We start from the raw sequence: 15752 nt of genomic DNA on the forward strand, positions 1-15752 counted from the left end.
CTCGCGGGGGAGGTTTTGCAACTCAGCGAATTTCTGGTCGATGTCTTCATATTGGATTCCGTCATCGTTGAGTTTGCCCGTAGCCGGCGATTGTTCTGCGTTTTTAGTTCGGCTGGCCGGAACCTGCGAGTTGCTACTCGCCCACCGCACGAGGGGAAGCCGGTATAAATTCGAATTCCTTCTACATGAATTCTGCCGTAATATCCACGCACAATCCGAATTCGCAGTCGAAATGGTCCTTCCCTGTACTGGCGTTATAAGCCGCATTAACACCCGCACACTCGACCTCGTCAACGTCGAAAGGTAAACCGCTCGCAATCCAGCGTGACAGCAGCGCAGTGCTGGTTGTGTCACCATCATTTATTGTGGACGCTGGCTAATTGAATGAAGAGAAATTATACGATCCTGTGGATAGAACGAAGTCGAGACATGTCGTGGGAGTTTAGGTCGCGCGGCTCATTGTTCTTTACTGCTTAAGTTTATGAAACTTTTTCAGGGCGGATACAAATTTTCGTCAAAAGCATTTTTGAGAGACCCAGCATCGACGATTTCATAATCGACTTCCGTATACGACAATTCTCAAATCGTGAGATTACCTCGAACTTGTTGAAATTTATTGACAAATAAGTTAACATACGCAAAAGAAGATCACGTGTTGAAGAAGAAAAATGAACCGCGAATCCTTCGTTCCACCCGCCTCACAATCCTCTTCAAGCGCAGCAGCAGCGGGCCGCGCATTCCAACCAGTCCAAGCAATTACTTATCTCTGCGCAAGCTGCGCTGCGCCAAATACACTGAACAGAAGCGATCCGGTACGGTGTAAAGAATGCGGGCATCGGGTGCTGTATAAGCAGCGTACCAGACGGATGGTCCAGTTTGAGGCACGGTGAATTGAAGTCAAAAGAAAAAGAATGGGGAAACAGGTGTGAATTGTTTTGTTGGTGTTCTTTTGTGGGTATTTGTGATAATGGTTGGGTTGATAGCTTCGTATTGTAATATAGGATATAAATTATATCTAGCATATTCAAGACAGTATGCTCCCATTCGCAATAGTTTATGAGTCCATAATTTATTTGATTATGTTTCTCCGTAACACAACAACATGAACATAAATAGAAGCAGCCAGATACACCGTACATACAGTACCTCATATAACGCCGTTGTCGCCAGGTACAGTAATAATTAAATCAAAACAAATTTGGGACATGAACCGAGGAGGAAAGAAAATTAACACTGTAGAGCCGAGCACACCGATGCCCATACTAATCCATAAGCCAAGAAAAAACAAAATATGTATATCGAAAAAAATTTCTAATTTATTGCGAAACCTGATGAACCAACTCAAAATATCGCAGAATATACGACGGATAGTCGAAATGACTTGAGCACCGAACCAAACGTAAAAGAACACTAGACTCCATAAATAAATTTTCGCCCTTTGTTGTCCCTTTAATAGTAATATATAGGATAATGCTGCTGTGCTTGAGCTCTATTGTTCATGTCACCGACATTGTTCACGTTGGTCACGGTGCTGACTGTCGCGAACAGACTCCGAGTTTCGTGAGCGTATTCTTCGGGCGACACAGTGGCAAAGGTGCTAGAGAATGGGCTTAATGACCGCGACGTGGAGGACATGGAGGTCATGCTGGAGTCGCTGGTAGAGGTTTGCCGCAGGCTGCTCGGTAAGGATGAGGATGTTCTTGCCCCCGAGACAGTGTCCTTCGGATTGTTGGACGACGAAATTGTAGAGTAATAAGAGTTGACCGGATCGAAGGATCCAGACAATGCTTGGGCAAGAAATACATCTGACGGCGTCCCTTGGAGCTGTTCCGCATTTTGATGCATGTGATGGTCGCTGACGTGCCCATCATTGTCCATATCGCCTTCATCCGAGCCTTCGAAACTGAGCAAATACGGCTCTTGAGCAAAATGCCCTTGGCCCTCGCTCTCTTCTGGACGTACATCAGCCTGCTTCGGCTTCGAGTTCTTCGTTCCCGGTTTTCGACCGCGTTTCTTGCCACCAGGGAGCGATTCAATGGGTCCGTCTTGAGCGTCTATATACCGCTGCAGCTCGGCGTCCAGAGATGCGATCATGTCCTCCAACTCTGATATCGAAGTAGCACTCCGCGCTGTGACGAGAGACTCCATTGTGACGCCGGAGCCCGGGATATACGCAGCGGTGACTGCAACCGCCAAGATCATGCTCCCCACGTCGCCCGACACGAGTTGTTTGCCGAAGAAAGACAAAGAGTCAACAATTAGCACATCCTGCGGGTTGTGGTTGTGGGCGGCAAACGTGAGCGCGGATTCGCGTAATAGCCGGAAATAGGAGTCGAGGTGCTCGGGAAGCTTGTAGAAGATGGACTTGCCATCGGCAAATGGGTTCCACAGTTTTGCGATCTCGGCCCAGTCGAGGCACATGACGGGCCGGTCTTTGACGATTTCGGCAAAGAGCAAACGCTCCTCTTTGGAGTACATCGGGATGACCGCGAAGCGACACCTTTGGCGCTTCGCGAGGTAGCCGTGCTTGAACTTGAGGTCAGGATCAAAGGGCAGCAATCCGAGGTTGTCCCGCATATCATCGGTAATGGGGGCGTTCAGTGAGCCGGGGTCTTTGGAGGGTTGATCTGTATGGGAATTAGCTCACAAGACCGGCAATTGAGTCAGATTTGTATACCTCTCGAGAGTACGGAGTCGAAGGAGGAGCAGATGATGCCGGATCGGTGCGCGTGGTCGGTGAAGTCTGAGGTAGCAGACGGACCAGCTATTGAGACCTGCTGGCGCATGAAAATGGTGGACAATGACGGGCGACCGACTTTAGGACCGTTTGGATTAGGCTTGTTCTTTGTGCCGGGTGGTCTGCCCATGCGCACGCCGTTTTTGGACAGTGTAGGGGGCTTCGGCTTCCTCTTGCGGGGCGACGTCGGGGACGCTGATTCGACATTGTCTGGCAAGTCATGAAGTGCCTGAGTCTGAGCCTGCGTCTGTGAAGACTCGAATTCTTTGTGATCCAACATTGCTCAGCGTGTCGGCCGCCGTCACAGCAACGGGAACGCTTAAAGGAAGCAGCAAGAGCGAGGGCAACCGCAAGGTGAATGAATGAAAGATCGAGTGATAGTTAGTATTCACAGGCGGGGAAACCTACGCGCTGGACGAACGTTGAGCTTCTCCCGCACTATTAAGACTTCAGGGTTGCGGCAAAGTTAATGACTTTCGCTGGATCTACTTATGGTACACAACTCTTGAAAAGTGTAAGCACAGGTGAAAGTCACGAGTTATGGTCATTCGACCTAACACATCCAAGGTATCGTAACCGAAACATATCCGGAGCTGACCGTATCGGGCCCTTTATACGTCAATCATTCAGGCCCTTAATTCAAGTTTCCGAGTCTCTGTCCATCACATTTATACACTTCTCTGTCTTGCGAAGAAAATCTAGCCTTCGTGCTCTCTATGTGCTTCTTGTGTCATCCTCAGCTGGCCGTTTCTTCCCGGCGCATGGCCTAACTACTCCTGGCCTCGTCGTCGATATCGATACCGACCACCGGTAGTTCAAAATGCCCGACAAATTAGATGGTGACACTTACGTGCGGAATCTCGCCGCATTTATCCATTCCAATGAGCGCCAGGTAAGCAATCTCGGGTCCTTATTGTCGAATTTCTCTCCCGCTGACTCCATGGCTAGCTCGCCAATACGCGCAGACCGAATGGCAAAGATAACCCAATTTCAATATTGCCCTCCTCTTTCCAGAATCGAACAAAGCCGGCGCGTTTGTCGCTTACCCCGCACCATTTATTCTACCTCCTCCATCGATTCAAGGAGCTCGGTCTATCAGTCGGTCCGCTGTCGATGAGGCTAGAATCCCTTCAAGCGGACGGCTATCCAACAAATTATGTCTCATTTCTCAACGGCGCTTATCAGAAACACATAGACAATGCCTCAGACGTAAACTCCATCCAAAGCGAAGCCTCTGTTCGCAGTACTTTATCGGGCGTCTCCGCCATCTTCAGCATAATGTCCTTCTCCGGCATGGAAAAAGCCAAGGTTGGTGTTGACAATGATTTGAAGTACATATACTCTGCGTTCACCAAGGTCCCCGCATTGAGACTAGCGTTTGATCGGAGAGCCAAAGTAATTGACGGATTTGAGGAGTTTCCGTTTGATAGGGCAGTGCCGATGATCGCGTTCAAAAATATATCGTCCTTGGAGCTTTTGGATGTTGATGTCCGTGTATTTTATGGATGGCATACTGTTTCGGAAAGATTGAAAAGCCTGAGCGTCAAACGCGGGCAGTTGGATGATCCTGTCGAACTTATCGTCGCATTGGTGCTGGACGACATAGACCGGCGGCGAAACCGAACTTCAACACCGGTACCGGTATATGCCAACGCCATGAGCGATGGCGGTGATCTTCAAGGCTCGCCAAGGGAGTTACCAAATCTACTCTTAACACGAGTCACGTCCCGCAGCTCGCACGCGTCTAGACGACGCGAATCAGTGTCCCAGTCACCGGCACGAGTCCAGTCTGTATCGGGGTCTTCCGCTCAAATGTCTCGCCGCAGATCTGATTCAATTTCATCAGTTGTTTCTACAAGCTCTTCATACGATAGCAGCGCAAGTCCGCCCACGAGTCTCGGCCCGATGAACTGGCAATTCTTACGACATCTGACCGTATCCGACTGTGGCATCTCGTCGATATCGAACGAGTCGATGATACCTCTCGGAAATTCACTAATTTCACTCGATCTCTCATTCAATCTCCTTATCTCGATCCCTGCGGCTCTGTCATACCTCTCCCGTCTGGCGTCAGTCAATATCAGTTTCAATCTCATATCATCGTTGCATTCTCTCACACACCATCCTCTCCCCGCAATCACAGTCCTAAATCTGCGGGGCAATAAACTGGTCTCGCTAGCAGGGCTCGATCGAATTGCGTCCCTCGAGCGTCTCGACCTACGCGATAACCAACTTGCCGATCCGACCGAACTCGCTCGACTGACCGGGGCACCTAATATTTCCGAGTTGTGGGTCTTAGGAAATCCGTTTGTCAAGACCCATACGTCATCGTATCGCATCACGATCTTTAACTTGTTTCGTCAGACGCCTGGCTATACGAACGATATATTACTGGATGGTAGTTTGCCGGGGCTGCTTGAACAGATGGGTTTGGCGGAGCGTGCGGAAGAATCTGTGCCGTCGCCGATTACTACGAGATATCCATCCTCTCCCGGCACAAATACGGATAAAGCAGAAAAAGGAAGTAGGATAAAATTGGATGTTGATAACGACTTGTTGCCTGTATTCAAAGGATTCAATTTTTTCGGCAAGTCGTCGCCTGTACAAAAACAAGACGACAAACCTGAGCAAACGGCAAAGGTGGATAAGCCGGTTATTCGCGGATCAGATAACATTCGAGACGACACTCCTAAGTCGTTGAGGGCTATCCGTACTCCAGCAATTAAAGTCATAAACCCGAGTCCGCGTCAGACGAAAAAGAAGCTCGGCCGGCGCAGAATCGTGGACCTCGATCTTCCCGATAGCGGTGACGACCAAATGAGCACCAAAACCTCGGGAAGCGCGGTCAGTTTGTCAAAGTCGCCGACATCGTTCTCGCCGCCGCTTTCGCCGTCCGAAAATGATTGGACGAGACAGGGAGAGGAATATAGAAAACGAGTTGAGGCTCTGCGGAATGATTTTGGGAGTGGCTGGTTGAGTGTCTTGAGCGAGGAACTGTAATGCTTTGGCGTGATAGAACGTGTTCGCAAGGTGCAGGTGTTTGGTAAATTGGAATTTTTGGATTTGAGTGCGCTTTTGCTCGGGTTTACTGTATTTGCATTTAGTTTGGGATTCATATTTGACCGTGCGGGGTTACATAGTTCAGTACAGATAAACGTTGATTTCATTTTCATGTCATCATTAGCGGCTGTGGGCATGCACAATATGGGATAAGGTATTGTCTAATTCTTCAAGGGGCGATGAGGATAGAATTTATTAAGTAGTATCGCTAATGATATGAATATATTCAATAAGAAATATCACGACTCGCCGTTTCCACTGAATTCTTAGTTATACTATAACATGTCTAAAGGGATCAAGCAGAAAATATGGATACTACGGGCCCAGGAGATTGACCATAAATACATGCCGATGGCATTTTTGATATTATGAAAACTTGTCAGTGGCATTTGTGGCCATCAAATAATTACCATGAAGGGTTAGACACAACTGTCCCTAACCCTTTCCATAGTCTTGGGTTAGGGTATAACTGGACCAATCACATTGTTCCTATGGTCACTAGATAAACCTAGACTAGCGAAGCTGTTTTGCGATCGTTATGGAGAACTAAGCTTGCACGCTGTTGGAGGCCACAACTGGTCTGATATTCCAAACTGCAGCCGAAGTGTACTGCAGACCGAATGGAATAGTTATCGCGTCAGATTCTTTCTGCCTACGATGGCGGTGGTGGTTTACGCGATGGGATTTTTCGATGTCACAGTTAATACATGAATGACCGTTGATATTTGGATATTGAGATCACCCAAATGGACGCGATGAGTTACGTTTTGACTGGCCCCTGAATTTTTGAAGATGGGGCATGGTCTCGGCGTGGTCGATCAAGGGTCCTTAGTCGCGACGCGTGGTAGTTTTACGACAGCGATTGGTATCGAGAGTTGTAGTGACTTTTGTTTGACTATTGTGCACTATTTATTTTGAGATTAATGTAATCGAGTTGAATTTTGTTAAATGGGTGAGTGCAATGTGACTGTCAGTTTTTGGGAAGGGGGGTTGAGGGCACCACGCGTGTAATGTGCCGAGTGGAGTACGCGTTCGTTATCTTTACCACAATTAGATTAAAAAAAAAGGATTAAATATTTTTAATTAAATAATAAGAGGTTACATTCTATTTCCATCCTGTGCGATATTAGGAGAATCGCGCATCCGTCGTTCGTCTTTTGCTTACTGTACTCCACAAACTTCCCAACTTCACGAGGAAATCCCTTACCTCGAGCCTACGCACCAGCAAACGAGACCAAAGCATCCCCATATCTGATCCAATCCACATAACTATTCAATATATTCTACTCGTGCGGTTCCTCACCTCTCTAATCGCTACGACACGCCATTTTACAGGACGCATTGTGTACAGACAACCTGAGGCATGGCGAACAAACGTAAACGATCGCGCCACGCGACGAGTTACGAAGACGACGAGGATGATGACTTCGAGGCGTCAAAGTTGCGGACTAATCGTCGCCGTGTGAACTATGTGGAAACCGACGATGACGTGGATGATGACGAAGAGGAGGAGGAGGAGGAGGAGGAGGAGGAAGGGGAAGAGGTAGAGCCTGATGAGGAGGAGCCTGAAGCTGTCGAGACGCCTGATGAGGATATTGGGCACGACTCGGAGGAGGAGACGAGCGGACTGACAAATGGGCGGAGTTTACGTGTGAAACTGCGCCTGCGGTCCGGCACGCGGGCTGCGGCGAAGAAAGAGGAGGGAGATAAAGAGAATTTCGAGGAGCATATCAAGCAAGACGACGTGGGTGATGAATTGTTCCAGGACGACAGCGACAGGCCGAAGAGGTCGAGTCGGCGAACGTCATCCCAGCGACGGGAAACTACGACGACGACAATTCAGGGATCGTCTTCTACTCGAGGTATGTCGACGACATCCATAAGGCAGCAGTTATTACAGCACAAGCAGCAACCTCAACGGCCGAGTAGAAACTCAGCGAGTAACCGCAATTCGCAAGCCCGATACTCTGACGACGAAGAATTCCATTTGGAATCGTCCACCGATGAAAACGATGACGACGACGAATCTTCTGACGTCTCCGACCCAAACGTCGACAAACGTTTCGTTGTGCAAGACGATTCAGACTTTTCCGATTCTCGTCGACGGAGCGCTCGTGTCACTCGATCGACTGTAATGACTAGGAGCCAGCAAAGTCGGGCCAACGACGACGAGGACGCAGAGCTGACTTTGGAGCAGGAGCTTGCTGAACTGAACGGAACACCACCACCTGAAACGCGGCGGAAAAATCTGCGTGCTAGGAGAGAAGTCAATTATCAGATTTTACCGCCTCCCCCGGTTGAGAATTATGACGACGCATATGCACACTCCTCGTCACGCAGACGGACGACTAGCACTTCCAAACGGCTGTACTCTACGTACGGACCATTTGGTGGCGCCGGAATTACGTCTATCTTTGGCGCCCAACCGCGCGGTTCAGAGTTGCAAGCTGCTGGCGGAGCCGCGGACTCGGATTCATCAGATGACGAAGCAGCGAAAAATCCACTAAACAAACTGCCGACTCTAAATGACCTCGAACAAGTCACGAATCCGGCGGGAGCTCTAGGACTTGTCAAGAAAAGCAATCTGTCAGATACTGATCCACTTGCTGTTGATATGAACATTGACTTTAGCGCAGTCGGTGGACTTGATGATCATATCAATCAGTTGAAAGAGATGGTCGCCCTGCCATTGATGTATCCAGAAGTGTTTCAAAGATTTAAAGTCACTCCTCCGAGAGGCGTCTTGTTCCATGGTCCGCCTGGTACTGGAAAAACTTTGCTAGCTAGAGCGCTGGCAGCTAGTTGTTCAACTGAAGGCCAAAAAATTTCGTTTTACATGCGAAAAGGCGCTGATGCTTTGTCTAAATGGGTCGGTGAAGCCGAGCGACAGCTCCGATTGCTTTTCGAAGAGGCACGGAACACACAGCCCAGCATCATCTTCTTTGACGAGATTGATGGTATGTATTGACTATACTGGTTGGAAGAGAAATTATCTGACAAATGCTGCAGGACTTGCACCCGTGCGATCATCAAAGCAGGAACAAATCCACGCGTCGATAGTATCTACCCTTTTGGCGCTAATGGACGGTATGGACAATCGTGGTCAAGTTATCGTCATCGGCGCGACTAATCGTCCGGATTCAATCGATCCTGCGTTACGGCGACCGGGCCGGTTTGACCGCGAATTTTACTTCCCACTGCCGAATGTCGAGGCGCGGAAGAAGATTATAGAGATTCATACAAAAGGATGGGAACCGCCGCTTGACAAATCTTTTATTGCCGAAGTCGCGAATTTGACCAAAGGGTATGGAGGCGCGGATCTTCGTGCCCTCTGTACTGAGTCTGCGCTTAATGCTATTCAGAGGAGGTATCCCCAGATTTACAGTAGTAGTGAGAAACTTGTAATCGATCCGTCAAGTATAAATGTTTCACCGAGAGATTTTATTGTGTCTCTGAAGAGTACGTTGTTTTTATGATTGTCAGGAGTAGCGTTAACATAACCTATAGAGATTATACCGTCGTCCCAAAGATCGAGCGCTTCTAATGCGTATCCTCTTCCGAAGCGCATGGTGCCCCTTCTGTCTCCTGTCGTTGAGGAAATCAAGCGTTCGTTAGATACCATAATTCCTCGACAAAAGAAGCTTACGATCGCCGAGGAAACAATGTACGAAGAGGATACCACGGATAACGGCTTTGCGCGTGAGAACATGATGCAGGAATTTGAGTCGGCTAGAATTTTCAGACCGAGAATGCTCATATCCGGGTCTCCTGGAATGGGACAAGAGTATATTGGTGCGGCGATTATGCACTACTTGGAAGGGTACCACGTTCAGACGTTTGATCTTGCCACGCTGCTAAGCGATTCGGCTAGGGTGCGTAGTTCTGTGGTTGAATATAGTATGTCATCTCTAATGAATTTGTGTAGACAGTTGAGGCTGCGATAGTGCAGCTGTTTGTGGAAGTCAAACGGCACACTCCTGGAGTCATTTATATTCCGAATATTGATTCGTGGTACAAGACTTTGTCTCCCAGCGCATGGACTACGTTTCAGGGTCTCTTGAGAAGCATTTCAACTGTGGAGCAGATTCTCCTGATGGGCATTGTCGAACGCGATTTCGAGTACCTGGATTATGAAGTAAAGGCTCTCTTTGGTTTCTCTCTGGCTAACCGAATTGAAATTCGTCGGCCCTCTTACGTATGTTTCGGATCTGCGCATCCGTAGATTAGTGACTAATACTGCCGTAGGATGATCGATACAAGTTCTTCCAGGAACTGGCCAATCATATCGCCAACGCTCCAACCGAGTATCCAGAAAGAGATGGTCGACGGAAGCGGAAACTAGAAATTCTTCCCAAAGCGCCACCTCCGCCACCTAAAGTCCTTTCGAAATCGGAGCTCAAGGCACAAGAGGATAAAGATAAACGGCTCAAGAATTATCTCAAGATCAAGTTGAGTGGGTTAATGGATCTCCTGAAAGTTCGCTATAAACGATTCAGGAAGCCTCCGATTGTATGTATATTGTGGCTGTGGTGTACTCACGAAATTAATTTTATTTAGGACGATGAATTTCTGTTGCACCTTTTTGATGGGGAGTTGGATCCAAACATTGATTATGAATACGTCTTGACGGACGACGAAATGATTCTGCAGCGGAGCACTGGTAAGAAATATCATAACATGGACTTGGATATCGTTGAAGAGCGGCTATGGAACGGGTATTACTGCACACCGAAACTCTTTTTGAAAGATATTGCGTTTATTTTGGAGGATGCCAATACAAGTGGGGATAGAGAGAAGATTGTGCGGGTATGCCTATTTTGAACTTTTCGATGTTGGGTAGGAGCTAACTTTTCAGGCTTCGGAAATGTATGCGAATGTGCAGGTTTCGGTTGATGAGATTGCCGACGCGCAGTTTCTGCTGGATTGCGAGCGGATGTTTGAGCGCGAGAGGCAGCGATCGGAACGATATCAGGAGAAACTGAAGCGGAGACAAGAGAAGCTCGCCGCGAACCAACCACCGCATCCTGCTCCTGCATTTGAACCTCGGCCAGCTCCTCATCCCGCGGAAGAGTCTGTTAGGACAAGAATATTCTCAGCACCAAAATCTGTTGCGAATTTGTTCGATGACGATGAAGATGAGCTGCAGCTGAATGGTGTGCCGGAGGTGAACGGCGATGCAGGATCTGAATCCCGGTCGACACAGAACGAAAATACGGATAAATCGGAGCCAATGCAAGTTGACAACATAAAACCTAATTCCGAAAGAACTCCGTCTGCCGATACGAGCTCGACTGTGGATACACAGCCATCTCAGGAAATTACAGGCACAACAAGCGAAACGTCCACCGCCCGCATGGAATTACCTACGGTATTGTCAACCATTCCACAGAAGGAACCATGGGCAATTGCCGAACCCAAGCCTGACAGAGAACCTTCTCCAGATCCGGTGGAAGTTTCACATCCATCGTACGAGTTGGACAAAGATGCGCTCGAGCTCTTCCACGTGCGACTTTCCAAGGCGACGGATAATTTCGTGGTGGAACAGTTGGAACAGGTCAATTCAGCGCTTATGGACGTCGCGTACAGGGGGAGATTGAATTGGGATAGAAATGCGGTGTTGCAGGAGGCGCAGAGGTGTAAGGCTGCAATAATTCAGGATATTGCCATGACTCACGATTAGTTGCCTATGTATTATACAGTAGAACATGTGCAAATGATGACATTGCTATTATGTATTATATAATGGATTGATTTCCCTCTTGTTGCTTTGATATTGAGCATGATAAGTTGGCGACTTGAAGTGGACCGTGGCGAAGTAAATAAAAGCGGAGCTCGCGTGCGGCGGTGCGCTTGAGGCAAGAACTTAATTGATACTTCAGTGGCACCACAGGGCAATCCCTTCTCGGCATCCCTTCCACAACGAGTCAATCACACTGAATATCCGATCAATTCTTTTTGGGTAGTCAGATAGATTACATGATGGAATACGAAAACGGGTCTCGAGATTCTTACGGTAGGATTTTGATTTAATGCGATGCGATCGAAGGGATATTTTTGAAGTGGTGTTTTGTGATTGCTGATGAGAATTTGATAGATCAGCCATATGACGACCGGCGATCGGCGTCGCCTGGTCGCATGGATGACCGTCCTCCAGCCGATGATTACCGGTAATAATTCTAGATAATTTCGCTGAATATTTAAAATGAGACACTAATACTGTTCACGGCCGTAGCGAATCTAAACCCGAGACGGTTAACAAGGGCGACAATCTTTTCGTTACGGGCATTCATCCGCGCGTGACCGAAGACGAATTGACTCAGATTTTTGCAAAGTATGGTGTTGTTGAGAAGTGTGAGATCATGACGGATCCACACTCGAAGGAGTCGAGAGGATTTGGTTTCGTCAAGTTCCAGGACGCGGCGCAGGCTGATGCCGCGCGAGAAAATTTGCAAGGACATGAGGTTGATGGCAGAGCATTCAAGTATGACGAGGTGGTTGTTTATATACGGGTTTCGAAGAGATTAACTAACGAAATTTAGCATTGAGATCGCTCGTCGTTCCCGTGCCCGCACACCGACTCCTGGAAAGTATTATGGCCCTCGCAAGAGATGTGAGTTTGATATGTTACACTATGGTATGGGAGAGCAATCTGTTAATGTATACAGCAGCCGACAACTACCGTTCTCGACGTGGCCCGCGACCACCGTACGACGACAGATACCGACGGGATGATGACAGAGATCGTCGTCGTTACGGCGACCACTACGACGAACGTGACCGCGACCGCGACCGTTATTCATACGATCGTGACCGCGACCGCGATCGCGACCGTTATCGCGATAGTCGCGATGACCGGTACCGGGACACCTACCGCGACAGAGAGCGTGATCGTGATCGCGACCGTGACCGTTACGCTGATCGTGACAGAGGCTATCCTCCGTCGCGCTACAGCGACGACTATGGCAGATCAAGATATGACAGACGCTAAGCTTCGCGTCAAGTTTGTAAACACCCAACGGTAAGTGTGCAAATGTTAATAATACTAGTATACAATGTCACTCGCTCCGTAATGGCCGCCCAACACGAGGCTTTTATTTCTTCACGATTATTGCTTATGTCAAAATGATTTATTCAGAAAATTTGGCGATCTGTACGATTATATATTATTCGATTGTATAACATGGCTCGCACCGGTTGTGGGATGTCTATTTCATTCAGTGATGCAGTAATGTACAGTACAAAAGCTACCTTCGCAATCGCTTTTTCAGTCTTCTGTTTCCGCCTATGCGATAGTTCTACACATATCGGTCCCCAGTAGTTACACAGTTCTAAGTTTCGCCCTTCTAAACAACACTAAAGTTTCCACTTCGTACACAGAATAACCGACATAAAGCAGCAAGCAGTTCGTACTCGAAAGCTTCGCTTCGGTATTATTAGCATCAAACCAATATCGTCCCCGCCGCTAACATTAAAGGCCGCACAGTCGATCTGAATCTGAAGGCATATTGCTCTCGCCACATCGCTGGATATGTATTTCCTGTTGAATCTACCACAGTTTACATAGAGCATAAAGATTACGGTTAAATAGCTTTGCAATCAGTCCGACAAAGTACTGGGTACCATGCTCTTTCCGCCACCTGATTTTATCTACTAAAATTGACGACAGCAGTTGAGACAAGAGACTTTCTTAGTCTGAATCGCCACTATATCTGTGGCCTTCTAGTCCATTTGTATCACACTGTTTGCGCAACAATTTTTTTGTCGTCGCTGATAGTTTCGAGTTCAATTATGCTGACGGGCTGCATTCCAAATTCGCCAGAATCCTGGAATGACTTGTCGTGAAACGCTGCTGTGATCTCATGCTGCATCTTAAATAGGAGTTTGTAGATGTGTTAATGAATAGAGTGTGCAGGGTCTGTATTCCATTGTAAGTCATGATCATCTTGGCTTGATCGCAACCAAATCCAAACGAGTTGATAACCATAACCAAAGATCTATATCAGCCCGCAGACATACGTTGATTGCTTGACTATATTTTACAACACTAACAGTAATTGAACTCTGATGTAACTGATCCCAAAATACGAGTCGCAGTTATATATATCCCTAATAGTCCAACTCAGCTCCAACTTACCTATTACTGAAACTGGTGTTCTTGCTGAAAAGCTGACGCGACATAGCAACAATAAAAGCAATGACTTTTGAAACTTTTTGAAATAAACGGAATTGAGGCACATACACTGCACATTAAATCATCTTTTGTCTCAATAAACAAAAATGGCACATATTGAACAGTAAATGTTATAGCTGACTTTTTCTCTTAATGTCTCTCATAGCGGTATTCACTGCTGTAACCGCGAACTGGTGGCGGTGGTGCACGAGATTCCGGAGCATAGTCACCATAACCGCGACTAGGTCCTGATGGGATAGCTGATCCAGCTGCTGGTGGTGGCCGCTCCTCATAACGCTCTCGATAAGCCCCACCATCTCTAGGTGGATAAGAACCACGATAATCGCCACGATCCGAACGTCCGTAGCCACTTCTGTCATTGAATCCACCTCGGCTGCCGGCTGGTTGACGGTCATACTCGCTGTATGGGCGATCTGGGTAAGTCCCTCTCTCTGGATAACCGGCCCTATCGGCTTGAAATCGGTCAGGGTATCCTCTATCTGGATAATCGTACTGTGGTCTGCGCTCCACATAATCCGGCCTACGGTCATAGCCCCCTCTGTCTGAGAATCCTGCGCGCTCAGGGTACTCGCGCCTTTCGGGATATGCAGGATACTGCTTTCTATCGTACTCTCCGCGATCACCATAACCACCAGCACGACCGTGGTAGCCACCGCGCTCAGCATATGGTCTGTGGGGCAATCGCTCTCTGTATCCTTCCTCCTGGCGCGACGGACGGTCACGAAAATCTGCTCGACCGTATTGATATGGTCTACCACCGCGATCGTCGGATCGGGCTCTGCCTGCCAATCTTCGCTCGTCGTAGTAGCCGCCACGACCTCCACGGTAGGGGTACAAACCGTCTGACGAATACAAGTTAGCATCCGCCTGGCAAACTAGTTGTTTCAAACCCACCTCGTCTGCCATGTTGGGTCGGCCCAAAGTACTTCCCAGGAGTAGGAGTACGAGGTCTATTTCTTCTAGCGAATTCAATTCTACACGCTGTAAATCAGAATCCTTCAGATATTTAATGACATCAAAGCTTACTGCAATGCCTTATCCTCAATTACAGTTCCTTGGAGCGCATTCTTTGCAGCCGTAGCAACCTCCACGTCAGTAAACGCAACGAATCCGAATCCACGAGACTCTTGCGTGTGTGGATCTCTCATGATGCTGCAGCTCTCAATCGCTCCATAAGGCGAGAACAGACTGTGGAATTGCCCGTCTGTCACTTTCACGTCGAGTCCAGAGACAAACAAGCTTAAGGACCGCTCACCGTCTTGCTCGCTTTGTCCTTCGCCGCTGGGACGAGTGGGTGGGTGGCCATCACTTCGTTCGCTGCCCAAATCTGTTAGATTGCGTATCGTTGAGGAACTAAGGTCCCACCCAGACTTACTGGCTATACGCACGATCATTAGCATCTTCTACGCGAGCAGACTCGACGCGAACTGGAGACGCTGATCGACGAGATTCATAGCTTTGATCTAGATATTATATTATATCAGTTTTGAGCCATTCAAGTCAAATGGAGCGCGACGCATAAATTGCCAACATCTTGTCAACCGTTACTCTAGCGCATGATAGAAAACTCTTACCACCACTAAACGACGAATCAATCCCTGTTGCACCGTTCCAGCCTTCACTCATAATCGCTTCGGTATAAATATAATTAAAATTGGATCACAATATCTGATGACAAATATATCTGATGATGTGCGAGCACTGATGGATGTTTGTATATGTGGTAATAATCTACAGCTGGCGATGTAAGTTTCGATCGCCGTT

General features: G+C 47.9%; 6 protein-coding genes across 6 annotated transcripts; 4 read left to right on the top strand and 2 right to left on the bottom strand.

The window, feature by feature from the left end:
- Positions 1 to 504: 504 nt before the first annotated feature.
- On the top strand, positions 505 to 1090 carry V1513DRAFT_439119 (DNA directed RNA polymerase). Its single transcript, XM_066897161.1, has 2 exons — positions 505 to 586; positions 645 to 1090. Exon 2 carries the CDS (start codon positions 669 to 671, stop codon positions 888 to 890), a length of 222 nt encoding a protein of 73 aa, XP_066755361.1. The 5' UTR covers positions 505 to 586; positions 645 to 668; the 3' UTR covers positions 891 to 1090.
- Positions 1091 to 1300: 210 nt separating this feature from the next.
- Positions 1301 to 2672, bottom strand: V1513DRAFT_253069 (uncharacterized protein). The gene has a single exon (XM_066894484.1). It carries the CDS (start codon positions 2575 to 2577, stop codon positions 1450 to 1452), a length of 1128 nt encoding a protein of 375 aa, XP_066755362.1. The 5' UTR covers positions 2578 to 2672; the 3' UTR covers positions 1301 to 1449.
- An 885-nt stretch (positions 2673 to 3557) lies between these two features.
- Positions 3558 to 5737, top strand: V1513DRAFT_423530 (uncharacterized protein; the record flags this gene model as incomplete). Its single annotated transcript, XM_066896040.1, has 2 exons — positions 3558 to 3629; positions 3686 to 5737. 2 exons carry the CDS (start codon positions 3558 to 3560, stop codon positions 5735 to 5737), a joined length of 2124 nt encoding a protein of 707 aa, XP_066755363.1.
- Positions 5738 to 6912: 1175 nt separating this feature from the next.
- On the top strand, positions 6913 to 11559 carry V1513DRAFT_439124 (uncharacterized protein). The gene is made up of 7 exons (XM_066897162.1): positions 6913 to 8754; positions 8807 to 9256; positions 9305 to 9669; positions 9723 to 9992; positions 10043 to 10306; positions 10355 to 10603; positions 10653 to 11559. The coding sequence occupies exons 1-7, from the start codon at positions 7161 to 7163 to the stop codon at positions 11475 to 11477; spliced, it is 4017 nt and encodes a 1338-aa protein (XP_066755364.1). The 5' UTR covers positions 6913 to 7160; the 3' UTR covers positions 11478 to 11559.
- Positions 11560 to 11932: 373 nt separating this feature from the next.
- V1513DRAFT_457026 (uncharacterized protein) lies at positions 11933 to 12785 on the top strand (the record flags this gene model as incomplete). The annotated part of the gene is made up of 4 exons (XM_066899607.1): positions 11933 to 11964; positions 12030 to 12278; positions 12337 to 12407; positions 12466 to 12785. 4 exons carry the CDS (start codon positions 11933 to 11935, stop codon positions 12783 to 12785), a joined length of 672 nt encoding a protein of 223 aa, XP_066755365.1.
- A 1332-nt stretch (positions 12786 to 14117) lies between these two features.
- Positions 14118 to 15614, bottom strand: V1513DRAFT_423533 (uncharacterized protein; the record flags this gene model as incomplete). The annotated part of the gene is made up of 5 exons (XM_066896041.1): positions 14118 to 14830; positions 14883 to 14962; positions 15015 to 15305; positions 15364 to 15451; positions 15563 to 15614. The coding sequence occupies 5 exons, from the start codon at positions 15612 to 15614 to the stop codon at positions 14118 to 14120; spliced, it is 1224 nt and encodes a 407-aa protein (XP_066755366.1).
- Positions 15615 to 15752: the final 138 nt, after the last annotated feature.

Source organism: Lipomyces chichibuensis (genome assembly GCF_038497645.1).
Source record: "Lipomyces chichibuensis strain CBS 12929 unplaced genomic scaffold V1513scaffold_5, whole genome shotgun sequence".
Taxonomy (NCBI): Eukaryota; Fungi; Ascomycota; class Lipomycetes; order Lipomycetales; family Lipomycetaceae; genus Lipomyces; species Lipomyces chichibuensis.

Bases quoted from the DNA above. Each gene is read 5' to 3' on its own strand.
- V1513DRAFT_439124 (XM_066897162.1), top strand. From the start codon at position 7,161: ATGGCGAACAAACGTAAACGATCGCGCCACGCGACGAGTTACGAAGAC. The intron at 9,670-9,722 runs GTGCGTAGTTCT...GAATTTGTGTAG, and splicing joins TGCTAAGCGATTCGGCTAGG to ACAGTTGAGGCTGCGATAGT. The intron at 9,993-10,042 runs GTATGTTTCGGA...ATACTGCCGTAG, and splicing joins AAATTCGTCGGCCCTCTTAC to GATGATCGATACAAGTTCTT.
- V1513DRAFT_439119 (XM_066897161.1), top strand. From the start codon at position 669: ATGAACCGCGAATCCTTCGTTCCACCCGCCTCACAATCCTCTTCAAGC.
- V1513DRAFT_253069 (XM_066894484.1), bottom strand. From the start codon at position 2,577: ATGCGGGACAACCTCGGATTGCTGCCCTTTGATCCTGACCTCAAGTTC.